This window comes from Bos mutus, chromosome 7 (genome assembly GCF_027580195.1).
Source record: "Bos mutus isolate GX-2022 chromosome 7, NWIPB_WYAK_1.1, whole genome shotgun sequence".
Classification (NCBI taxonomy): Eukaryota; Metazoa; Chordata; class Mammalia; order Artiodactyla; family Bovidae; genus Bos; species Bos mutus.
Window position 1 is genome coordinate 55,647,436 of NC_091623.1, and position 24,654 is coordinate 55,672,089.

The 24,654-nt window shown below is 54.2% G+C and overlaps 2 protein-coding genes across 5 annotated transcripts in view; one reads left to right on the forward strand and one right to left on the reverse strand.

Annotated features, from left to right (window-relative positions):
• Positions 1 to 20,365, reverse strand: part of DOCK6 (dedicator of cytokinesis 6) — a 47,570-nt gene extending 27,205 nt beyond the window's left edge. For all 4 annotated transcript variants that reach the window (XM_070373688.1, XM_070373687.1, XM_070373686.1 and 1 more), the window contains exons 1-14: positions 20,218 to 20,365; positions 11,806 to 11,893; positions 10,972 to 11,147; positions 10,423 to 10,491; positions 10,042 to 10,171; positions 8,277 to 8,489; positions 6,521 to 6,606; positions 4,804 to 4,870; positions 4,552 to 4,701; positions 3,553 to 3,633; positions 3,279 to 3,432; positions 2,998 to 3,125; positions 2,767 to 2,860; positions 2,227 to 2,389 (exon numbers count right to left, since the gene is read on the reverse strand). In XM_070373688.1, coding sequence (XP_070229789.1) covers positions 2,227 to 2,389; positions 2,767 to 2,860; positions 2,998 to 3,125; positions 3,279 to 3,432; positions 3,553 to 3,633; positions 4,552 to 4,701; positions 4,804 to 4,870; positions 6,521 to 6,606; positions 8,277 to 8,489; positions 10,042 to 10,171; positions 10,423 to 10,491; positions 10,972 to 11,147; positions 11,806 to 11,893; positions 20,218 to 20,261 — 1,643 coding nt within the window. In that variant the 5' untranslated portion in view covers positions 20,262 to 20,365. The remainder of the gene's footprint in view (positions 1 to 2,226; positions 2,390 to 2,766; positions 2,861 to 2,997; positions 3,126 to 3,278; positions 3,433 to 3,552; positions 3,634 to 4,551; positions 4,702 to 4,803; positions 4,871 to 6,520; positions 6,607 to 8,276; positions 8,490 to 10,041; positions 10,172 to 10,422; positions 10,492 to 10,971; positions 11,148 to 11,805; positions 11,894 to 20,217) is intronic.
• On the forward strand, positions 53 to 1,971 carry ANGPTL8 (angiopoietin like 8). Its single transcript, XM_005890781.3, has 4 exons — positions 53 to 562; positions 740 to 901; positions 1,659 to 1,768; positions 1,853 to 1,971. The coding sequence occupies exons 1-4, from the start codon at positions 266 to 268 to the stop codon at positions 1,878 to 1,880; spliced, it is 597 nt and encodes a 198-aa protein (XP_005890843.2). The 5' UTR covers positions 53 to 265; the 3' UTR covers positions 1,881 to 1,971.
• Positions 20,366 to 24,654: the final 4,289 nt, after the last annotated feature.

The window sequence follows — 24,654 nt, forward strand, 5'->3', positions numbered from 1 at the left end:
GCCGTAGGGCTCTCCAGCCAGGCCTGGGCCTATCCTCTCACCAGTGCCCCAGCCCACACCTGGCCCCAAGCCCTAGCCAGCGTGATTCCAGCGTGGCTGGCTGGACATCCGCCTGATGCAACTGTGGTGCCACCTCCAGGCCCTTGCACAACACGGGGCACCCAGCTGGCTGGTTAACGATTGACCTGAAGTTAAGGGGCGGGTGTTAAGGCATAAAAGGCAGCCCCAACGGGGCTGTGGCCACACCCTCCCCAGCCTTCCAGCCATGCCCATGCTCGTGCTGTGCCTGCTGTGTGCCCTGGCAATGACGGCCCAGCCGGCATTGGTGGGTTCCATGAGTGGCTCAGAGCCAGCACAGCAGGAGGAGCTGACCCTGCTCTTCCACGGGGCCCTGCAGCTGAGCCAGGCTCTCAACGGCGTGTACAAGGCCACAGAGGCACAGCTGATAAAGGCCAGGAACAGCCTGAGCCTCTATGGCCAGGTGCTGGGGCTCCTGGGGAAGGAGGTCAGCCAGGGCCAGGATGCAGCCCAAGAGCTACGTGCGAGTCTATTGGAGATGCAGGTGGGCACTGCAGTTGGGGTGTTGTGGGGTGGGTAGGAGTCTATAGTGGAGTTATGCCTGGGCTGATCTTTGGGGTTTTCCCAGGACTGAGGGGGTTCCTGGAATACAGGATTTCCAATGTTAAAATCAGGCTGATTTCAGTAGGTCATCCTACTAACATCCACGGTCTATTGGTAGATAGAAGAGGATGGTCTCAAGCTGCAGGCAGAGGCCACAGCCCAGGCGCTGGGAGAGGTGGCCCGGGGACAGCAGGTGCTGCAGGAGAAAATGAAGCAGCTAGAAGTTCAACTGAAGGGCGTGTGGCTGGGCCATGTCCGCCAAGAATTTGAGGCCTTAAAGGTAAGGGGTTCCTGGCCCTGCGGGAATCAAGACCTTGACTCACAATCAGACCTCATTTCTGAACCTTCTGTCCCAGAGACCCCCAGACCCAGTTAAGGCTTCTCGTACCCTGGCCTCTATGCTACGTGACCCTGGGCAAAAGCCATGTGCCTTTCCATGCCTCAGTTGCCTTATTTGTAAATAAGAACAACAACTGATGTCTCAAAATAGAGCCAGGGACTCAGCGCAGATAAAATCCTCAACCTGAGATGGGGCACATAATAGTTATTCAATAAATGCATACTAGAAGAGTGTTTCTGGAGCACCTATGATGTACTCAGCACTGTTTTATACCCCCTAATAATCTCTATCATGGGCTTCCTTGGTGGCTCAGTGGTAAAGAATCCACTCGTGATGCAGGAGACACAGGTTCAATCCCTGGGTCAGGAAGATCCCCTGGAGAAGGAAATGGCAACCCACTCTAGTATTCTTGCCTGAAAATCCCATGGACAGAGGAGCCTGGTGGACTACGGTCCATGGGGTTGCAAGAATCGAACACAACTTAGCAATTAAATCATCACAATCTCTATCATGCTCAGAACAATCCCATAGAGGGACTCTTATTTCATCCCCATTTTACAGCTGGGAAAGTTGAGGCCAAGGAGTGGCAGTGGCTTGCAGATCACACAGATACAGTGGGAATCGGGGGGAGTCTGGGCAGAATCCAGGGATAGGAGGTGAGGGGGCCCCCAGCTGAGGGTTCTGTCCTGATCCACAGGCCCATGCTGATGAGCAGAGCCACATCGTGTGGGTCCTCATGGGTCATGTGCAGCGACAGAAGCAGGAGATGGCGGCACAGCAGCAGCGGCTGAGACAGATTCAGGAGAGGTGAGCCTGGAGGGGGTCTAGGTGTGTGAGGGCAGCGGAATGGGGGTATCCCTGTGCCTTGGCTAAGCCTCACCTCCTTCCCAGACTCCACATGGCTGCGCTCCCAGCCTGAGCCTGAGCCTGGGCAGAACTGAGGACCAGTCATGCATCGAGGGACACGGCCCTGCCCTATGCGGCCCCTGCACAGGGAGAAGCTGCCCATCCGCTGAAGTCAGCCAGGGCGCTGGGCCCGGCTTCCAGTCATGGAGCAGAGAAGGAAGCAGGCGGGGACGCAGGCAGAGAACATGGATGGTCGAGGAAGGGTGGAGGAAGGATATGCCCCTTCATGCCTACACATTCCCTATTAAAGCAGAGCAGTGGCATCTCAGGCCAGCGTCTGTGTGTGTTGGAAGGGAAGCAGACCTCACTCTGCATGATGACCCCCATATTCAAATGCCCGGCTGCCCCAGAGATTGTACCTGTAGCTGGTGTGGGGGGCATAGACCTCACGGGCGGGGAACTCCAGGATCTCCTTGGTGGGCCGGCCTCTGGGGTCTGGGTAGGGCTTGACATGAAGCAGCTCCGGGGAGAGGCAGAAGTGGGGGTTCTCGGGAGCCGGGGAAATGTCTATCTTGAGCTGGGCTAGGGAGGGGGAGCCAGTTTGCACCTTCCTCGGAGTCTCCAGCTGGGGTCCCCTCCCCCACACACACACTCCGAGCTCAGGTCAGGGCTCTGACTCTCCCACAATGCCCTCTGGTGGCTCCATCTTTCAGGTGCTATGGCGGGAAGTCACCCTCAACTCCCGTTGCTGCCTCCCATCTTTGATCAGCTCTGCCCACATTCCCGGTTTGACCCACTACCTGTCTTATTTATTCTGTTTCTCATCTCTGGCCCCCACTGGAAGGTCCACCCCCGAAGTCAGGGCTTTGTCTATCATGGTCACCAAGATCTGGCACAGCAGATGCGGGTTTCAGTGACTACATGAGTGACACGTCTCATGTATGGGGCACACGACGCACCGGTCACGGGACGCAGGCGTCGCAACAGGGATGTCGGGCGCCGCATGTCAGCCAGGAACTTAAAGAGGTCCTCGTCACTGAGCCGCTCAGCCTCCTGCACGAACCCGCCCCAGTGAACCAGGGCTGAGAGGTTTGGGGATCCCCGGCGATCGTGCGGCCGCAAGAGGGAAATGGGGATGTGCGTGGGGTCCCCCTCTCTCAGCCCCCTGCCCCCGCCCCCAGCCATGACACCTGCTTAAAGAAGTTGGTGACGGTTAGTGTGGCTGGGCGGAAGCCAGAGAAGCTGCAAGCGTCGTCCCCACTACTCATCCGGTCCTGGGGTCCCCGACGGCGGCGGTCGGTCCAGGTGGGTCGGCGCTCTAGTGGAGACAGTGATGGAGAGGGACAGAAATGAAGGCTGCGGGGAGCCAAGACACTGCAGACTCAGGCCTGGTACCTAGTCCGGCCAGCAGAGGGCGCCCCTTCATCACCCTAGTAGCTCCGCCCCTGGCCCGTCGGTCCCGCCTCCTCACCGCCCTCTGAGTCTGAGTCTCGGTCGGGCTGGCCAGCGCTGCTCACGATGTTGGCCAGGTGCACGGCCGTCCAGGCGAAGGGCATGCGATAGCGGCCCAGACGGGTGCAGAACTGCTCAGCCGCCAGGCGTAGCTTCTCCAGCTTCTCTTTGTTCTGGGAGGAGACCCCCGACACACCCCACCCCCCACAAGCTCAGTGTCCCAGGCCTGCTGAATCCAGGATCTGCTCTGCGGGGGTACCCCTTCAACATTCGGCCCAGCCTCCCACGCTCACCTTGGCTGTGTCCACCTCCTTCATCACCATGTAGGGCTCGCAGCACTCGCTAATGTCTCCTTGCTGCAGCACCTTCTCCAGCTGAGGGGCGGGTAAGCCCAGTAAGGTGCTGCCAGGACCCCAACCTCCCCACCTCACTCCCAACCTCTCTGACCTTCACCATCTCCCAAACATTCCACCCAGCTAGGGCTCTCGCTCCAACACCTCCCATGGCTCCCATATCCCTTGGACTGAGTGCTAGCTGTCAGCCTGCGTAACTAGCTGCCCCCACCCCACCATTTAAGCCCTGCCCCCAAAGCCAAGATTCCATTTTTCCTCCCATATTTACATCTTTATTACTTAGTATAAGCAAAGTCCACTCCAAGCACGGCTCTGGGCCTGGACTCCAATCCTGACCACTCGGGGGCTGTGGGACCTTGAGCACATTCCTTCTGGGTTTTGTGCCTCAGTTTCCCCATCTGTAAAATGGGCCCCATGGCAACCCCCACCTCCCTGGGCTGTGAGGAGCAAAGGCCAGAATCCTTGTGGAGCCTGACTGACTGGAAGCAGTGCCTGCCTTAAGGTGTCCAATTAATGTCATTAATTAATTGATCAAAAACTAATTGAACATTTTGGGAAAGGAAATTTGAGCTCACTCCTGGAAACAAAATCCCAAACCATGTGCCAATTGTTTTCCCACCCCTAATAAACTGAAAAACTCAACCAAAAAAAAAAAAAACACCCATTTTAAATGTTTACCCACATGTGCCAGGATGCCATTTCTCCCCAGGTTGCCTACTCATGGGTGTCAGCTCAGCTGTCACCTCTCCAAGAAGCCCTTGGTGATTTCTCCCCACCTGGGTTCACTCAGAAGCTCCCTGTGGGCTCAGGCTTCCTCTTGGGCTTCCTGCATGACAGCCCTGATCACCATTCTTGGAGACATGTCTTCTTCTGTGAGAGCAGGGACCTCACCTGTGGCCTTCACCATGATCAACCCCTTGCCAGCCGCAGTCAGTATACCTTGATGACCAAGAAGATGTCAGGCGAAGGGTAGGTCACAGAGAAGATGGCAGAGCGGGCCAGGGTCGAGATGGCAGGATGGGTGACGTGGGCCCGCAGTAGCCCCTTCATGGAGTCCGAGTTCAGGTCAAAGTAGAAGTTCTCTGAGATCTAGGGGCACAAGAAACAGCTGAGCCCCCACCCCCAGGAAGACCATCACCTGCAGCAAGGAAGAGGAGCGGGTGGGAGGAAGGGGAAGAAAGGGGCTCCTACCTTCTTTTTCTCTCGTACGTCGTATAGGGCCAAGATACCAAAGATGGGCTCGATTTCAATCTCGAACCTGCAATGAGTGGGGGCTCTCTGGCAGGGGCTGACCTTGACCCTCTCATCTCCATATGCCCTCTCCCTCTGGAGGTCCAGCCCAGCCTCAGCGCACTGGGAGGGGAGGGCATCTGACTCCCACTGGGTCACAAAGAAGCACCATCTAAGGACTTGTAGGAAAGGCCTGTCCCATTTTGCAAAAGGGGAAACTGAGGTCTGTCCTCAGTTGGTGGTCCAGTGGATAAGAATCCACTTGCCAATGCAGGGAACATGGGTTCAATCCCTGGTCCAGGAAGATTCCACACACCACGGGGCAACGAAGCCCGTGCACTGCGACTATTGAGCCCACGCTCTAGAGTCCATGCTCCACAACGAGAAGCCACCGAAACGAGAAGCCTGAGCGCCACAACTGGGGAGTAGCCCCCACTCGATGCTACTAGAAAAAGCCAGGGCACAGCAACAAAGCCCAGCACAGCCAAAAAGAAAAAGAAAAAAAACTTAAAATTTGAGGCTCACCACTGCCCTGCGTGGAGCAAACCCACCCACCTCTTGGCCTCATTTTTTCTTTCTCCAGACCTTTGTGTGTGTTGTGTTCCCCACCTAGGGAGCCCCATGTGGTCATCCCAGTTACACAACTTGCATACAGCAGGCGCTCACTGTTGGTTGAATGACTGAATGAGCCTACAGAGCTGGTTCCCAGCCTGTGTGTTGGAGGCAGGCAGCCCACCACGGCCTCAGGCCAGATGGGGCCTCCCTTTCCTGCCCCCATCCAGGCAGGAACTCAGGGTAGGGAGGGGCAGGGCCGGGCTTGGGTCCAAGGCCACATCCTGTTCCGCTCCATTCCCACGCACTCTGGCTGCTCCCCAGGGCCGATGTGCAGGGGCTGTGGCGGCGAGAAGCCAGGCCCAGGGTCACCAGCGCCCCCTCTAGCCTGGGTGCCAGCTGCAGACTGGGCGAGGGCCAGACTCTGGCCTCACAAGTCACTGTGATCTTGGGCACAATGACTTCACCTCCCTAGCCTCAGTTTCTCACCCGAACCCACAACGTGATGTTGCGGTGAAGGTCAGAGGTAATACACGTGGAGGGCTTCCCTGGTGGCTCAGTGGTAAGGAATGTGCTTGCCAGTGCAGGAGACGCAGGTTTGATCTCTAGAATGGTGAGATCCCACATGCCCCGGAGCAACTAAGCCTGTGCACCACAACTACCGAGCCGAAGTGCTGCAACTACGGAAGCCTGTGTACCTAGAGCTCATGCTCTGCAAGGTGAGAAGCCACCACAAGGAGAAGCCCATGCACCGCAACTAGAGAGCAGCCCTGCCTGCCGTAACCAGAAAAGCCAGTGTAGCAACGAAGACCCAGCACAGCAAAAGTTTTTTAAAAATTAAAATAAATTAAAAATTTTTAAATAAAAAATACACACACACATAAATATACAAAGAAAAAATAAACATGGAAGGCTGAGAGCTGAGGCTGGCACTCAACTGGAACTTAGGGTTAGTGGCTTTGAATAATGAAAGAAGTCTTATTTCCCAGCCTGAAAGTCTATGGTCTCAGGGCTGCACACAGTAATGGCCTGGCTCGCATAGTGAACGCCGACTGTATGCCTCACTGTAATCCCCCCAGGGTCCCCCCTTGCGTGCCTGAAGGGAGGGACGAATCAGCACACTCACTTAAGCGACAGACACTTGACCAGGATCCTCTGTCCGAAGTGCTCTCGAGGTGGCTCTGGGCGGTTGCAACGTTCCACAGCCTCATCCTGCCAAGAGCCAAAGGGGCAGCTGGGACCCATCCTCCAGGGAGCAGCTGGAACGTGTGGCCTGAGACCAGCTCTACCCTCAGCCTGATTAAGCTTTCAGTCCCCAGCCTCTGAGCCTTTGCACATGCTGTTCCCCCAGCCTGGAATGCCCTCCTTCTCCCTTTCTCCTGGCCTGGTCAATACCTGCTCATCAGCAGGTCACAGTTTAGCTGGCACTTCCTCCAGGAAGCCTTCCTTCACCCAGAGGTATCTGACACTCCAGGTCCTCACCAGGCCCTGATGCAGTGGGCCCCATGGCTGGGACACGGAGGGCTGTGAGAGGGACAATGTGCGTGCGTGTGTGCTAAGTCGCTACACTTGTGTCCGACTCATTGCAACACCACGGACCATAGCCTTCCAGGCTCCTCTGTCCCTAGGATTCTCCAGGCAAGAATACTGGAGTGGGCTGCCATGCCCTCCTCTGGTGGGGGGCGGGGGAGGGTCTTCCTGACCCAGAGATAGAACCAGCATCTCTTAATATCTCCTGCACGGGGAGGTAGGTTCTGTACCACCAGTGTCACCTGCGAAGCCCTGAGGGACAATGACACACAGCTCATCATGGCACTACTCTGGGTTGTCATCTCCTGTAGGGAGGTCTCTTCTCCACTAGACTGAACTCAGAGGGCAGGGACTGGGTCTATCTTGTTCATGGCTGTATCCCCAGTGGCTGCTATACAACAGGCACTCACACATCCTGGTTGGATAAATAGAGGTATGTAGTAGGTACCTATTATAATGTGGTTGAACAAACATAGATGTATACAGAAAATATCTAATTAATGCTGACTAGACATACATAGTGATACATACTAGACACCCAGTAAGAACTGGTTGAATAAACATAGGGCTATACAGCAAGCACTCAGTGAATCGCTGAATTAAAACACAGATGTATATACTAGGTGCTTAATAAAAGTCAGTTGGATATATACAGATGCTCAATAAGTATTAGTTGCTCAAATGCTGTTTGATTAAATAGAAAACTATACAGTAGACATACAGTGAATATTGATGGACTAAATATGAGTATATAGTAAAAGCCCAATAAACGCTGGGTAGATAAAAATAAAGGGATATATAATAAATAATAGTCATTAAATAGAGCTGACTCATTGGAAAAGACACTGATGCTGGGGAAGATTGAGGGCAGGAGGAGAGGGGGCTACAGAGGATGGGGTGGTTGGATCACTAACTCAATAGACATGAGTTTGAGCAAATTCCAAAAGATAGTGAAGGACAGGGAAGCCTGGCGAGCTATAGTTCATGGGGTCGCAAAGAGCTGGACACGACTTAGAGACTGAACAACACAGTGAGTGCCCAATAAACACAGGCATATATAATAGGTGCTTAATGAATGCTGGTTGATTAAATGCCGTTTGTTTAAAGACTATACAGTAGGCATACAGTAAATATTGGCTGAGTAAATACAGCAGCATATAGTAAGTTCCCAATAAATGCTGCCTAGATAAATACAGAGGTATACAATATAGGAGATTCCAGTAAGAGCTACTGAATTGAAATGCAGGGTATACATTAGGCACCCAGGAAACCTCACTGGGATCATACACAGGGATACACGTCAATTGGCTGTGTACTGATCCCAGGGGCTGTGCAGTTGAGCGGGCACCCACCTCGTCGGGTGCGGGGTAGAGCGCGAGCAGGGCGCGGGGCCGGTGCTGCCGCCGCAATGCCTCATTACGCCGGTCCACGTCCTCTGGGGCCACGCGCTCCAGGAGTGAGGGTAGCAAAGAATCTGCCGCCAAGTTCCTCAGGTCGAAGATGCCAGAGGCACCACTGCTTCGTGGGGTGTCGTCCAGGGAGCCTGAGGAGTGTCGGGGGTCATCCTGCCAGTAGAGAATGGGCATGCTCAGGACCAGGGGCTAAGGTCACCATGACAAGGGTCACCTGAGGGCTTTGCTGACCTTCTTTCTAGAAACTTCTGTCTGGAGATATGATTATTATTGGTAAAAGTAGACACTCAAAAAATACCAGTTGAAAAAATTAAGGCTCAAGACTCAGCTGGCCAGTGAAGGACCTCTACTAAGCTTGCCATGCCTCAGTTTCTTCATCTGCAAAATGGGTGTCACCCTTTACTATGGTTGGGAAGGCTACTTCCCAGTCTGGGCATCACATGACCCTTGTCTGGTCAATCAGAACACAGCAAAGTCAGGTATGTCTGGGCTGGGCCAATGAGAGCCTTTGAGGACTTTGCTCACTGTTGCCAGGGAAGGGAGAGTATTTCTCACTGGGGTTGTTACTAGCCCAGGATCTGCCAGACCTTCTAGACTCAGCTCTGGTCAGAAGCAGATTTGTTGGTGTTGAGGTGCTCAGTTGTGTCCGACTCTTTTGTGACCCCATGGACTAGAGTCCGCCAGGCTCCTCTGTCTATGGAATTTCCTGGGCAAGAACACTGGAGTGGGTTGCCATTTCCTCCTCTAGGGCATCTTCGAGACCCAGGGATTGAACACACACTCCTGAATTGGCAAGCAGGTTATTTATTGCTGAGCCACCGGGGAAGCCCCCAGAGGCAGATTACCCTAGTTTAAATCCCAGCTCAGCTCTGTGACCCTGGGTCTCTAACCCCAACAGCTAAGGATCTCAGTTTCCCCAACCACATTCATAAACAGCTAACACTAGAAACAATAACAGTAACTCTTCATATGATTCTTGGTAAAAGTAGGCACTCAATAAATATTGGCTGACAAAATACAGGTTCAAACCTCAGCAGGCCAATGAAAGCCCTCTATTAAGCCAGGCATGCCTTGGTTTCTTTTTTCTTTTTTTGAATTTTGGCTGCACTGGGCAGCCTGCGGGATCTCAGTTCCTTGCAACCAGGTTCTAAAACCGGGCCACAGCAGTGATAGCATCGAATCCTAACCACTAGACCGCCAAGGAACAGCCCCCTCAATTTCTCTATCTGCAAAATGGGTGTTGCCCTGCTTCACAGGATGAAAAGAGGACAAGTATAAAACATTTAGTATACACCAAGCACTTAATAGGGCTTCCCTGGTGGCTCAGATGGTAAGAATCTGCCTGCAATGCGGGAGACCTGGGTTTGATCCCTGGGTTGGGAAGATCCCCTGGAGAAGGGAATGGCTACCCACTCCAGTATCTGGCCTGAAGAATTCCATGGACAGAGGAGCCTGGCAGGCTATAGTCCATGGGGTCACAAAGAGTTGGACATGACTGGGTAACTTAAAAAAAAAAGCAGTTCATAAATGCTGATAATTATGATTCTTAACTTTTCAGTTACAGGGCTGATACATTTCCTGTGGGGCTGGAGCGCTGTTCAGGTCATTGCCCATCACAGAGGATTGAGAGTTGAAGCCTCAGGCAGGCCGTGCACACCCCTCCACCCGCCCACCCCTATAGTGACCCCTGCCAGGGCTCCCTCACCGAGTCCTCGGGGCCGGACCTCTCATCCCCAGAAGTGTCCTGCTCAAAGACCTGGCGGGTAAGCCCCTTCTGCCTCTCCCGTTGAGTCTCCGTGGTGATGGGGTTGTACGCCGCACTCAGGTGCTGGTATCTAGGAGGATGAGAGGGTAGCAGAGATGGGGGCTCCCCAGGGCTCCCCAAGGTGCTGACTGACACACCCGCAAGGCCCCCGTGATGCCTGCAGGGCCATCCACCCCCTGGATGCGCCGCCGCGGAAGTCCAGCTACCCTTGCAGGGACAGTGGGCGCATAACCAGGAGGAGCGGCGACAGCGGCAGACAACGGGCTCCTCTGGGCTCAGACCTGGCCTCTCTACCCTGAGCTGCCCCCGAGTCAGACCCACCTCCTATGGGCAATGATCCAGTCCTCAGTGTACATTTCCACCGCAGCTCTCACCTGGGCATCCATCTTTCTGCACAAAATACAATCAGGGTAAACAAAAGCAGAGAAGCGAAAGCGTCCGTCACTTCAGTCATGGCCGACTCTTTGCAAACCCCATGGACTGTAGCCCAACAGGCTCCTCTGTGCATAGGCTTCTCCAGGCAAGAACATTGGAGTGGGTTGCCATGAGCTCTTCCAGGGGATCTTCCCAACCCAGGGATCGAACCCAGGTCTGTCACATTGCAGGCAGTTTCTTTACTGTCTGAGCCATCAAGGAGCCCCACACAGAAGCAGGATCCAGTGTTAAATCTTTCCAGTGGCCTGTCCTTCTGTCTTTTTCAGGGATATAGAGGTAAAGGCTCAGAGAGGGAAGGGGACTTGTCTAAGGTCACAGAGCCAAGCCAGAAGCTGAACTCAGGGCTCTCGGGAGCTTGGTGGGAGAGGGACTGTTGATGTGGGGTACAGAGGCAGTGTGGAGATACAGACAGGGAGGGTGTGGGGCTTGACCCACCCGTCCTCGGGGATACCGGGCTCCGTGGTGCGGCATTCCCGGGGCTGCAGCAGTAGCTCTAGGTCATCAGCTGGAAACTCAACCAGATCCCGGAGAGGCCCAGGCTCTACATCCGGCGGCCGGCTCAGAAGCACATCCTCAAAATCCAGGGGCTCAACAACTTCGGTCAGTGGGACCTGAGGTGGAGCAAAGTGGCTGTGACCCGGGCCCCGGGGTTGGGGGCTGGAGGCTGAGTGTGGGCTTGGGCTGGCCTCAGACAATCAAGAGGGCGGTGGGAGCCATGGAGGGTGTTGGAGTGGTGGGAGGGGCCCTGGAGGAGCCGCAGGGGACAGTGAGTAGGGGACAGTGAGTGACCTCAGCCACTCCACCCCCACCCCAGCTGGGCCGGGCCCCTCTTTCCAGGCAGGAAATCACACCCTGTGCCTGGAAGGGCAGGAAACTCCTGGTGGAAGGAAAGGCCTGTGGACTGTAGCAAAGAAAGAGACAATTCCTAAGGCCCTGGGGGTGAGAGAGCCCCACCTCCTCCCTTGCCGCTGCAGCCCATTCCCCAGACCTCCCTCCCCAGCATCCCCAGCTGGGTGGTCCAGTCTAGACAGCAGGAGGTGTGGGCACAGGGGAGGGGGGATGGGGGCTGAACCTCTCCCCCCTTGACCACCCACGGGGCTGCTCCCTGCAGAGGGGGACCAGCCAGCTCCCCATCACACTCACTGGGAATGGGGAATGCGACAGTGCTGGGCCAGGACTGGGACCCCCCTCCCCTGCCACAGCTGGGCCCCTCCCAGCCTCAGCTCCCCCACAGCAGGTTGGGTGGGGGAGCGCCTCCCAAACACTCACCCCCAGGGAGCTGCTGCAGCGCCGGCTGGAATGGGGAGAGCCGCTGCGTTCCCGGGACACCTGCTTCCGCACTTCGGCAGCCACTGTCCTGCGGGGACAGGAAGGGGACCATAGAGGGCGCGAAAACTTGGGCAGCGGGGTCCTGGGAACTGGGGCTTTGGGGCCCACAGATTCATGCTAGGAGAGGAAAAGCCAGGCTGTGGAAAGAAAAAAATCCGGCCACGGGCCAAGAGAACCCAGGATCCAGGATGCATAGATCTCAGCATGGGTGCCCCCAAGGCTGTGGCAGACACATCACCCCCTTTCCTCTTCCAAGCACAGATAAGGGGCGCAGGGGGCTGCGGCTGGGCAGCGCCTGGGGGTCACTGACCCCCGCTCTTTCTTCTTCCCACCAGGACAGGCTCCCAGATCTGCAGAAAGGTCTCCACGTCCTCATCTAGGGGATCTCTGCCCCCCAACCCCTTATCAGGAAGGTGAGCCCCGTTCCACCCTTGCTAGACAAGTCACTCTGCCCCTGAGCCTCAGTTTCCCCATCTGGAGCTGCCCTGCCCTCACAGAGCAGTGGAGCTGAGCAGGGGGCCTGGTGTTCATACACACACCCTATCGGGGTCTAAGACTGAGGCTGACGGTGTGTAAGAGGCCAGCATGACTCCTGGAGCACAACCCAGCCACCAAGGTCAGTGCAGTGACCTTCCTGGGCCGTCTGCATCCGCACTGGCCTTCAGTCACAGCAGAGACTGAGGGTCAAGGGGCAAGACCCACAGGGGAGAGACAGCCAGCATGGGGGAAGGAGGAGGGGAAGGAGGAGAAGGAATTGGGAACAGACCCAGTAGGGGAAGGGGTTCCCCAAACTCTCAATTCCTTCAGCTGAGCTTGTAGGAAGGGACAGCCATGCAGTTATCTGGGGGAAAGTGTGCCAGGCAGAGGGAACAGTTGAGTGCCAAGGCTCTGAGGCTGGACTCTGTGCTCTGGGCCTGGAGACCCTTGCTTCCCGAGGGCTTTGTACAAATAAGACTAGGATTGTGCTGTCCCCATGAAGGCCCCGGCACTGGACCCCACACACAGTAGATGCTCAATAAATTATTTTCTTTGGCCATGCCACACTGCTTACAGGGTCTTAATTCCTCCACCAAACCCAAGCTCTTGATAGTGAAAGTGCCAAGTCTTAACCACTGGAACGCCAGGGAATTCCCATTAATGTTTTTTTTTTTTTTGATGGAATGAGTGAATCTTTTCTGATCCCCCTCTCAGTCCACCTTGCCTAAATCTACCGTAAGTTGAGGAAAGCCCCTTATCTTTTAGCTGTGTGGCTTTGGGCAGGTAGGATAATCTTTCTGGGCCTCAGTGTCTCTTAAAATCAAGAAAGCAACTGTGGGAGATTCAGGCCTCAATCACTCTTTTCTCATTGTTTGGAAATCTGCTTAATAGAAAGTTATGCCCAACCCTGTATACAAGACAGCAAAAGAGACACTGATGTATAGAACAGTCTTTTGGACTCTGTGGGAGAAGGAGAGGGTGGGATGATTTGGGAGAATGGCATTGAAACATGTATAATATCATATATGAAACGAGTCGCCAGTACAGGTTCGATGCACGATACTGGATGCTTGGGGCTGGTGCACTGGGACGACCCAGAGGGATGGTATGGGGAGGGAAGGGAGGAGGGTTCAGGATGGGGAACACGTGTATACCTGTGGCGGATTCATTTTGATATATGGCAAAACCAATACAATATTGTAAAGTTAAAAAATAAAATTAAATTAAAAAAAAAAGTTATGCCTGGAACTGCCTGGGGGTCCAGTGGTTAAGACTCCACATTCCCAATCCAGGTTCAATCCCTGGTTGGGGAACTAAGATCCCACATGCAGCAACTAAAGACCCTGAGTGCCACAAGTAAGACCCGGTGCAGCCAAAGAAATCAATAATAAATGTTTTTTTAAACTACTGAAACAAAAAGAAATTAAAAGTGCTAAGGACTGCAAATGTGGCCCATGTGTCATCAGTGAGATAGATGTGCGGGGTGGGCCCAGGTAAGACAGGTGTGGGTGGGGGTGGGGTCAGTTGGGAGCTTCAGCGGAGCCTGGAGGCCTCTGAATTCAAATCTGTGTGGGTCAAACAGAACTCGACCACGACCCTGATTCAACGTGGGGTCTCCGATGTGAGACGGCAGCCTCCTTCTTTCTCTGACCCTGGATTCTATTTATTTTCTGTGTCAACTATTTCTATTGGATGGGGGGTGGGAGGCGAAGAGGGAAGACTAGCTTGCAGGAATTTCAAAGGATATTAAAAATCAGGGAAGTGAAAGTGTTAGTCGCTCAGTCATGTCCAACTCTTTGTGACCCCATGGACTGTAGCCTGTCAGGCTGCTCTTTCCATGGAATTCTCCAGGAAAGAATACTGGAGTGGGTTGCCATTTCCCTCTCCAGGGGATCTTCCTGACCCAGGGATGGAACTCAGGTCTCCTGCATTGCAGGCAGGTTCTTTTCTCTCGGAGCCACCAGAGACTTGTCCTCAAATTCCCCAAGTCCCGGCCGCTTACTCGGGAAGCCTGGGCACAGAGGGTTGGGGGTGATTTACAAAAGATGCTGGAACAGGGAACCTGTCTGTGCCCTGGGCCCAGCTGTTCTGCAGCTGCTGCTGCAAAGCAGGGAGGGGAGCGGGGGCCGAACGTCCAGCTTCATTTGGTCACTGGCCTTGGAGTGAGTGCCCCAGGGTGGGAACCCACTGAGTCCACAATGGCATGGCCACAGGAACTAGTTCACCGAGCCACAGAGCTCTGCACTTGGAGCTGGGCGAGCCTGGGTGAACGACACCTCTTCTCCAGGCCTCTGGGCTTAGTGGTATCTGTTGTTGTTTGGTCGCTAAGTCGCGTCCAACTCTTTTTCCACCCCATGGACTGTAGCCCACCAGGCTCCTCTAATCCGTGGGATTTCCCAGGCAAGAATACTGGAGTGGGTTGCCATTTCCTTCTCCAGAGGATCTTCCTGACCCAGGGATAGAACCCATGTGTCTCACATCTCCTGCGTTGGCAGGCAGATTCTTTACCACTGTGCCACCCTGGTACCCACCTCTTATCGAGCTGTTCTGAGTATAGGGCCTGGCACACAGTAAGTGCTTAATTAAGAGTTGCTGTCACCACATTGCCTCAAAGAGCATCCTGGGAAACTGGAATTTCTGACCCTGCTTTTGTAAACCAAAGGTGAGTGGGGCTCAGAGAGGGGTCGTGAGGCACCCGGGGTCACACAGCAGTGCCCAGAATGGAGCCCTGGTCAGCTGGGGGTCACAGTCCTTCAGCGTTAGGCATGCCACGACGCCCGTGACAGGGAGCAGAGCCAAGAACAGAGACTGCGGAACACCTGCCCTTTACCTGCCCCCAGAGCGGTCCCATCCGGTCTCGGCCTTCAGCACCATCTGAACCCCGACAAATCTTCAAATCTATGCTATATAGATTAACCGGGTCCATACAGAGAATCTGGAGAAGGCAATGGCAACCCATTCCAATACTCTTGCCTGCAGAATTCCACAGACAGAGGCACCTGGCGGGCTACAGTTCATGGAGTTGCAAAGAGTCAGACACAACTTAGCAACTTACACACACACAGATACCCTGCCCTCCCACCATCCTCTGTGTCTCACCAAGCACAGCCCACCCTTGTGGATGCTCAGGACCCTCACCTGGAGTCATTACCCACTCCTGTGTCTCACTCCCACATCAGATGTGCTTCGGATGTCCCCATGGACCACATTACAAAAAAGCAGGCAAAATGTTGAGCTGAACTTAGTGGGTTTTCTCAGGAACGGGTCTCAGAATTTGATTGATGAGATCAATCTTTCTAAGGTGAAAACTTGACAACCTGATGTGATTCTAAGAGGTGCTCAGAGGGGAAAGAGGAAGCAGTGGCATCACTAGGAATTCGTGTGAGACTGTGGACCTCCCCCTGCTGCTGCAGCTGCTAAGTCGTCTGTGCGACCCCATAGACGGCAGCCCACCAGGCTCCCCTGTCCCTGGGATTCTCCAGGCAAGAATACTGGAGTGGGTTGCCACTGCCTTCTCCAATGCAGGAAAGTGAAAAGTGAAAGTAAAGGCGCTCAGTCGTGTCTGACTCTTAGCAACCCCATGGACTGCAGCCCACCAAGCTCCTCCGTCCATGGGATTTGCCAGGCAAGAGTACTGGAGTGGGGTGCCATTGCCTTCTCCGGGACCTCCCCCTAGGGCTGGTCAGATTAACAGAGGTCTACTCTTACAGGGAAGGAGGATGATAAAACCAGAAATAAGAATGACAATAAGCCTTGGAATTTGACATAAGTCTGCAAAAAGTGAGGGAAGAAAATGAATAAACACAAAACTATAGGGCTCTCTTGGTGGCTCAGTAAAAAAAAAAAAAAAAAAAAACCCTCCTGCCAGTGCAGGAGATACAGGTTTAATCCCTGATCTGGGAAGATCCTACAGGCAGCGGAGCAACTAAGCCCGTGTACCGCAACTACTGAGCCTGTGCTCTGCAACAAGAGAAGCCACTGCAATGAGAAGCCAGAGCACCGCAACTAGAGAGCAGCCTCTGCTCGCCACCACTAAAGTCCTCAAGCAGCAACAAAGATCCCACCGCAGCCAAAAATAAATATAAGTAAATAAATGTTTAAAATCTTAAAGAAAAAAAACCACACATAAATGGGAACTCCCTGGTGGTTCGGTGGTTAGGACTCTGCACTTACTGCAGGAGGCATGAGTTCAAGCCTTGGTCAGGGAACTAAAGATCCCACAAGCCACGTGGTGCAGCCAAAAATAAAATTCGAAAAATAAAACCATGAAGAGACTCCTCCTCATATCCCACCCTATACACACACCTCCTGGACTGGCAGAAAAATTTAAAGGCGAACAGTGAGTGCTGGCAAGGCAAATAATATGAGTGCTGGCAAAATTTAAAGGCAAATAATATGAATGCCACCAAGGATTAGGAATTCTTATCTGCTACTAGGGGAATCCCTTCGGAAAACCATCTGTAAACGAACAAGCAAAGTTGAAAACATGCCAATCCAGCAATTCCACTTTGAGGTGTAGATACTCAGGCGGAAACACATGGCCAAGAATGTTCACGGTAGCTCTGATCATGACAACCTCAAAGGGAAACAACTCACAAGTTCCTTGACTGAAGATGGAGAATACACAAGCAGAGGGAATAGTATGCGATGATGAAAAGGGATGCGTCTGACTATATGCAGCAACACAGATGAGCCCTTCTCCTGACATCTTGCTGCCACAGAGGACTTGAGATTCCATGTGGTTCCATTTATGGGATGTTCTAAACAGGCAAAACCAACTCAGAGAGACAGGGAGCCAAATTAAATGAAGAAATTATAATGCAAGTGGGGAAACGATAGTAGCAGCCACCAGCATGGTAGCTCCCTGAGGAGCAGAACCAGGTGCAGATCACCTGGGAGGGCGGCTAGAGTGGGAAGGCTCAGGAAGGTAGAGACAGCCCCTATTTTGATCCAAGTGACTTCTTCCATGGCATTTCTTTTTTTTTTTTTTTTTCAATTTTTTGGTCGCACTGCAAGGCATGTGGGATCTTAGTTCCCTGCCCAGAGATGAAACCCGTGCCTCCTGCATCGGAAGCACAGAGTTTTAACCAGTAGGCCAGCAGGGAAGTCCTGGAATTTGTTTCATAATTACTCTTTTAAACTTGGCATTTTTCTGAACGCATATCATCCATCATGGTGGCTCAAATGGTAAATCCTTCTCCAATGCAGGAGACAATTCGATGCAGGAGATGCAAGAGATGTGGATTCGATCCCTGGATCAGGAAGAACCCCTATAGAAGAAAATGGCAAGCCATTCCAGTATTCTTGCCTGGAGAATCCCACAGACAAAGGAGCCTGGTGGGCTGAAGTCCAAAGGGTTGCAAAGAGTCGGACACAACTGAGCACAAACAATATGGACAAATGTACTGTATGCGACACGTTTTTTTTTTTTTTTTCACTTGTATTCTTTAAAATCCAACCTGGAATGGTGACAATGACCATCACTTTTTTTTTATCTGGATACATGGCTTGCAGGATCTTAGTTCCAGACCAGGGATTGAACCCATGCCACTGCAGTGGGAGCCTGGAGTCCTAACCACTGGCTCTATGAGTTTGTACTTTTAAGTCGTCCCTCCAAATCTTTGTTTTAAATGAGCCTGTTCATTAGGAACCTGGGGGACAGTCTAACATGCAGGTTCCTGTGGCATTTGTGGAATGAATGATCTCAGTGAACAAGGAGATGAATACAGGCCTAGGTCTCAGCATGTAGACACCTGGGTGTCTGCTCTGCAGACCCTGTCAGAGGATGGCCTGAGCCATTTGTTTGTGGTTCACTAGGGCCCCAGGGCTTCCCTGGTGGGGTAGAATCTGACTCATCAGTAAAGAATCCGCCTGCCATCCAGGAGACACAGGTTTGATCCCTGGGTTGGGAAGATCCCCCAGAGAAGGAAATGGCAACCCACCCCAGTATTCTTGCCTGGGAAATCCCATAGACAGAGAAGCCTGGCGGGCTACAGTCCATGGAGCGGCAAAAGAGTTAGACATGACTTAACAGCTAATGACGACAACATGGCAGCCCCAAGATCTTGTTCTGCTTTTCTTACTCTGAGCTCTACAGTATCCATCTCCCAGGGCAAAACCCAGGGCCTCTGCTTCCACTCAAGTGGAAGCCAGGACCCAAGGACACAGGGACACAGGGACTTGAGTGGCGAAGAAACAGTAATAACCTCCCCAGGCTCAGAAACACCGAAGGTCCAAGACAGAGGGACAATTCAGACACAGAGATAGCAGAACGTAAAAACCGCCCAACTGATATGCGTCCAGACACCAGGTCACAGCGTCCCTCCCCTGTTCTGAACTCTCCATGGCTCCCACCTCACCCAGGGTAAAAGTTGAACTCCTCCCCATAACCCACAAGCCCTGTACAACCCGTTCCCACAGCCCCTTTCTCACTCTGCTCCAACCTGCTATGTGCTTAGTCGCTCAGTTGTGTCTGACTCTTTGCGACCCTATAGACTGTAGCCCACCAGGGTCCTCTGTCCATGGAGATTCTCCAGGCAAGAAGACTGGAGTGGGTTGCCATGCCCTCCTCCAGAGAATCTTCCCAACCCAGGGATCAAACCCAGGTCTCCCACATTGCATGTGGATTCTTTACCATCTGAGCCACCAAGGAAGCCCAGCTGGCAGCAGATATCTATAAACACACTCCACCGGTTCCTGCCCCTGGGCCTTTGCACATGCCCTTCCCCCCACATCCGGGCATGGATCCCTCCCTCATCTCCTTCAGCTCTTTGTTTACTTGTCATCTTCTTCTCCAGGCCTTCCTGATCCTGATTCCTAGGTCTAAAGTAGTCCTCACACTCATCACCTCCCATCTCTGCCTGGTATGTCCTCATACTGCTTACCACTAACATGTAATCTACTTTATCCGGCTTCTCCTCTGTCTGCCCCATTGTATCTGCCCCCAAGGGTGGGTTCTTTTCCGGGGTGTCTCCATCACGGCAGTGCTGGACACACAGGGTGTCCCGGCCCACGCACTAACACAAGAGAACCGCTTCCCTGCCCCCAGCAGATTCTGAATGCATTGCTGGAGGTACAGACCAGAGTGGTGGGGGGAGGCGCTTCAGCCCCAGAGAGTCCGACATCCCCCTCCCCGGGCCGAGTCTCTTACAGTCTCCAGTGGCCAGGGAAACGGATTCCCCAGCGCCTGGCGCCCGTCCCCTCCCCCGTCTGCCCACCAGCTGGTTCTGTCCCCAGCCCCCACTCCTTCCATTCAATCACCCATCCATCTCCAGCGCGTCCAGGCGGTGCTAGGAGAGCCTGAAGCAGGGCTGGGGGCGGGGGGACATCCACAGCTGTCCCCTTCCCCACCCCCCACCCGCCCCAGACAACTGGGCACGGGACCCTGGCGGGGAAGAGAGCACGGGAAACTTCCCGAGGGGGTTCAAGAGCTGCCAGGAACGCCATCCCCGGCCCCAAATTCCGGCGCCTGATACATTCCCGCCCCACACCAGGCACAGATGGGACGGAAAGAGCCCCCCAACTCCCACGCCCCGGGGTTCGAGGGCCGGGAATCGGCCAGGAGCTGGTGAGGAAGCGCGGGAGCCACCTCCTCCAGGAAGGCCCCCGGACACACCCCGACGCGTCCCACCGGTTCCGAGGGCGGACCTCCGCCACCATCACGCCAGCAGCCCCGACACGACCCCCAGTCCCGACCCGCGCCGCCCTCCCTACCTCCCCATGCCTGCGCCCCCCGGGCCGGAGGAAGCGGGCTGACCGGGCGAAGACCCAAGGGGCTTGAATGAGGGACGCCCAGGCGGGGGAGGGCTGGGCCGCCCCGGGGCGGGGCTCGGACACGTGGGGGCGGCCCGGGAGGGGGCCCGACGGCCGCTCTACCTGTTGATCTTGTGCGCGAAGGCGCGGCGCTCGGCGGCCGCCATGGCGCCCCGCGCGTCCAGCCGCCGGCCTCGCCGCTGCCGCCGCGCGCACCGTCCCCGCCGTGAACGCCGCCGCCGCAGCGCCTCCCGGTTCTGGGCAGCCCGGGCTAGGCGGGGCCGGGCCGGGGGCGGGGCCCTTCCGGGTGTCCCGGGCCGCTCTGTGCTGCCCCTGCCGGCCGGAGGGGCGCGGGTCCCCCGGGCCGCCCTCGTGCCCTCGGGGCTGAGCTGGGGAAACTGAGGCTCTGAGGTGGGCAGGGGAGGAGAGACAAGAGACTGGGGCGGGGGGTCTCTGACTCCCTCCCCTGGGGATGCTCTTTCTGCCCTCTGGCTAAAATCACTATAAGCACCATAAGTATCATCTCCAGCGTTTATTAAGCAAAGCCCTGTAGTTCTCATGTGTGGGGCAGGGGGTGAACTGGGGTGGAGTCTGGGGAGACCTATCGTTTCTTCCATTTTACAGATGAGTAAGCTGAGGCACCGTAAAGAAGGCAGAAGGCCAAAGAATTGATGCCTTCGACCTATGGTGCTGGACAAGACTCCTGAAAGCCCCTTGGACAGCAAGGAGATCAAACCAGTCAATCTTAAGAGATCAACCCTAAATATTCACTGGAAGGACTGATGCTGAAGCTGAAGCTCCAGTATTTTGGTCATCTGATGCGAACAGAGGACTCATTGGAAAAGTCCCTGATGCTGGGAAAAATCGAGGACAGAAGAAGAGGGCATCAGAGGATGACATGGTTGGACAGCATAAACGATGCAATGAACATGAACTTGGGCAAACTCTGGGCGATGATAAGGGGCAGGGAGGTGGGGTGTGCTTCAGTCCATGGGGTCGCAAAGAGTTGGACACGATTGAGCGACTGAACAAAACTGAGGCACGGGCTTCCTAGGTGGCGAAGTGGTAAAGAATTCACCTGCCAGTGCAGGAGAGGCAAGAGACTGCGGGTGGGATCCCTGGGTGGGGGAAGAGCCCCTGGAGTAGAAAATGGCAATGCACTCCAGTATTCTTGCCTGGGAGAGTCCATGGACAGAGGAGCCTGGCTGGCTACAGTCTATAGCGTCGCAAAGAGTTGGACATGACTGAAGTGACTTAGCACAGCACAGGCTGTGGTGAGAGAGGCAGAGGGGTCCAGCCAGGTTCCGAGGCGCCTGCTAAGGGATGTGACACCGGACCTGGTGGTGGGATCTGCGAGAGCCAGTTGGGGAGGCTGTGCCATGGGGCCGCCTCCGGTGGAAGGAGGATGTGGGGACGTCTTGGCCAATATGTGGTCTCAGATCTCTCCCCAATGGTTCCTGTCTCGGTCCCACTGCAGCAGTCTTAGAGGAATTCTCCAGCCCTCGTTTACCATCTGCATATCCAGCTTCTTGCTCACCTCTCCGCCTTTGCATGCACAGGGGCCTCCTTCTGAAGGCCCTTCTAGCCCTGGTCAGAAAATGTCCTAGGTAGAATTGGGGACTGAATCAGACTAGGGATGAGCTGTACCTTGGGGGCCTTTGCACGTACTGTTTCCAGTCCTGTGTATGAAACTGAAAGTCACTCAGTCCGACTCTTTGCGACCCCATGGACTATATAGTCCATGGAATTCTTCAGGCCAGAGTACTGGAGTGGGTAGCCTTTTCCTTCTCCAGGGGATCTTCCCAACCCAGAGATTGTACCAGGGTCTCCTGCCTTGCAGGTGAATTCCTTACCAACTGAGCTACCAGGGAAGCCCATTCCTGCGAATGGGTGCTGGCAATAGCCCTTCCCTTTTACAGATGAGGCCCAAAGAAACAGGCAGAGGATGAAATGGTTACATAGCATCACCAATTCAATGGACATGAATTTGAGCCAACTACAGGAGATAGTGGAGGAAAGAGGAGCCTCTCGTGGTGCAGTCCATGGGGTCGCAAAGAGTTGGACACAACTTAGTGATTGGACAACCAGAGAAACAGTGATTTGCCCCAGTTGCCCAGTGGATCAGTGTCAGATCCTGAGCCCACAGGAGGGGGTCCTGGATGGTGGGGGAACACTGTAGCCCTGCCATGTAGCCCCAGGCTCCTGAGGGCACAGCCTGGCTTGTGGTGTGTGCACAAGCGTGTCAGCAGCCCACACACCTGCCCCAGTTGTCCAGCCACTGTGGGTTGGGAGGCGCCGGGTGTAACCCCACCCATCACTCCCTGCCTCACCGCACCCTCAACACAACCTGCAGTCTGGCAGGCTAAAGTCCCCGCCTTGCCTTCAGGCTGCTGGGAGCTGCTGGGCTGGAAGCAGGAAGGTGAGCAAAGACTGGCAGGTTTCTCCACTCCTCTCTGCCTCTTCCCAGCCCAGGCCTCATCCTACCTGGTCCCCCGCTCCTGCCCTCACGCCTCCATGGTCAGAAGGAGCCGGTGAACCCTGGAATCAGGTCCCTCCTCTGCTTAGAATCTCCTTCATGGCTCCCACTTCATTCAGAGTAAAAGCCAAAGTCCTCGCTGTGGCCCACAAAGGCTCTGGCTCTGATCGCAACATCAGCCTGCCCTTCCCTCCTCCCACTGTCTCCCATAATCACGCCACCCTGGCTGCCTACCTTCTCCACCTGGCTCTAAGCTTTAGGGCGCAGCTCTCTTTCAGGGCTTTTGTATGTGCTGTTTCCCTCCGCACAAGTGGGTGCTGTCACATACCCCTTGTACAGATGAGGAGACTATTTCACCGAGTGAATCATTTTCAGATCTGTCCTTCCAGATCTGTGGCCCAGGGAGCCTGACTCCTAAGTGCTTTTCTCTGAATACCAGTTGAGGGACTTCCCTGGCGGTCCAGTGGCTAAGACTCCACATTTCCAATGCAGGGGGTCTGGATTCAATCTCTGGTCAGGGAACTGGTCCCACATGCCGCAACTGAGAGTTCACATGAGGCAACTAAAGATCCTGCATTCTACAACGACCCACTCCAGTATTCTTGAGTTTCCCTTGTGGCTCAGCAGGTAAAGAATATGCCTGCAATGTGGGAGACCTGGGTTTGATTCCTGGGTTGGGAAGATCCCCTGGAGAAGGGAAAGGCTACCCACTCCAGTATTCTGGCCTGAAGAACTCCATAAACTGTGTATAGTCCATGGGGCTGCAAAGAGTCGGACACGACTGAGCAACTTACGTTTTCCCCTTTCTACGACTAAAGAGCCTGCAACAAAGACTGAAGATCCAGTGTGCTGCAGCTGAGACCCAGCGCAGCCAAATAAATAAATAAATATTTTTTAAAAAAGATAAATACCAGTCAGGTTCTAATCCAGCTCACACTGTGTGACCCACGATAAATCTCTCAACCACTCAGCCTCTGTTTCCTTGTCTGCTCTGTGAGGGTTGTGGTCAGTACTAAGCTCCAGGCCCTTGTAGGAGTTGATTCCACGCAGGGGCCAGATGGGACTATGAATCCTGCCTTAGCAAAACCAGATAACAGATTGGGACTGAAAGCCACGATCTTTTAACTGAGATCACACACCTGGTCTCAGGACTTAAAGAACTTCAGGTTCTCACTGCCTCCTCGCAGAAAGAATTCAGTGAGAGACAAAGTGATAGGTAAGAAGTGGGTTTATTTAGAGAGAAACACAGTCCACAGAGTAGGAGCCATCTCAGAAGGCAAGACCGGGACCAGGGGATGGGGTTGTCAGTTTTTAGAGGGGTGGATAATTTCATAGGCTAATAAGCAGGAGGAGCATCTAGCTACTTGGGGGAAGGAGGTGGGAATTTCCAGGAAGCAGGCCACCACCCACTTTTTGACCCTGATGGTCGGTCTTGGAACTGTCATGGCACCTGGGGTGTGTCATTTAGCTTACTGTTGTGTTACAGTGAGCGTGTACTGAGGCTCAGTGTCTAGTGGAAGTTGACTCGTGCACCATCTTGGACTTGTGTGTTTAGTTGCTCAGGCATGTCCAACTCTTTGCAACCTTTTCAACTGTAGCCCACCAGGCTCCTCTGTCCATGGGATTTTTGAGGCAAGAATAATAGAATGGGTTGCCATTACCTTGTCCAGGGGATCTTCCTAACCCAGGGATTGAACCTGAATCTCCTGCATCTCTTCTTATGTCGCAAGTGGATTCTTTACCCACTGAATCATTAGGGAAGCCCCAGATCCCTCCAATAAAGGCCTTGCCCCAGCAACCTGCCCACCCCATGCCAACCAGATCTGATTGGCAAGGCGGGTCCTCTTCAAGGTACCACCAGGCTGGACTGGACCCTGGCAGCTGCTCAAACAGGGGCCAGGCTTCACTGGTACTCCAGTGGTTAAGAATCCTCTTTGCAATGCAAGGGACACAGGTTTGATCCCTGATTCGGGAAGATCTCACATGCCGTGGAGAAACCAAACCCATGTGCCACAACTAATGAGCCCACGCTCCGGAGCCCATGTACCATGACTACTGAAGCCTGCGTGCCCTAGAGCCCGTGT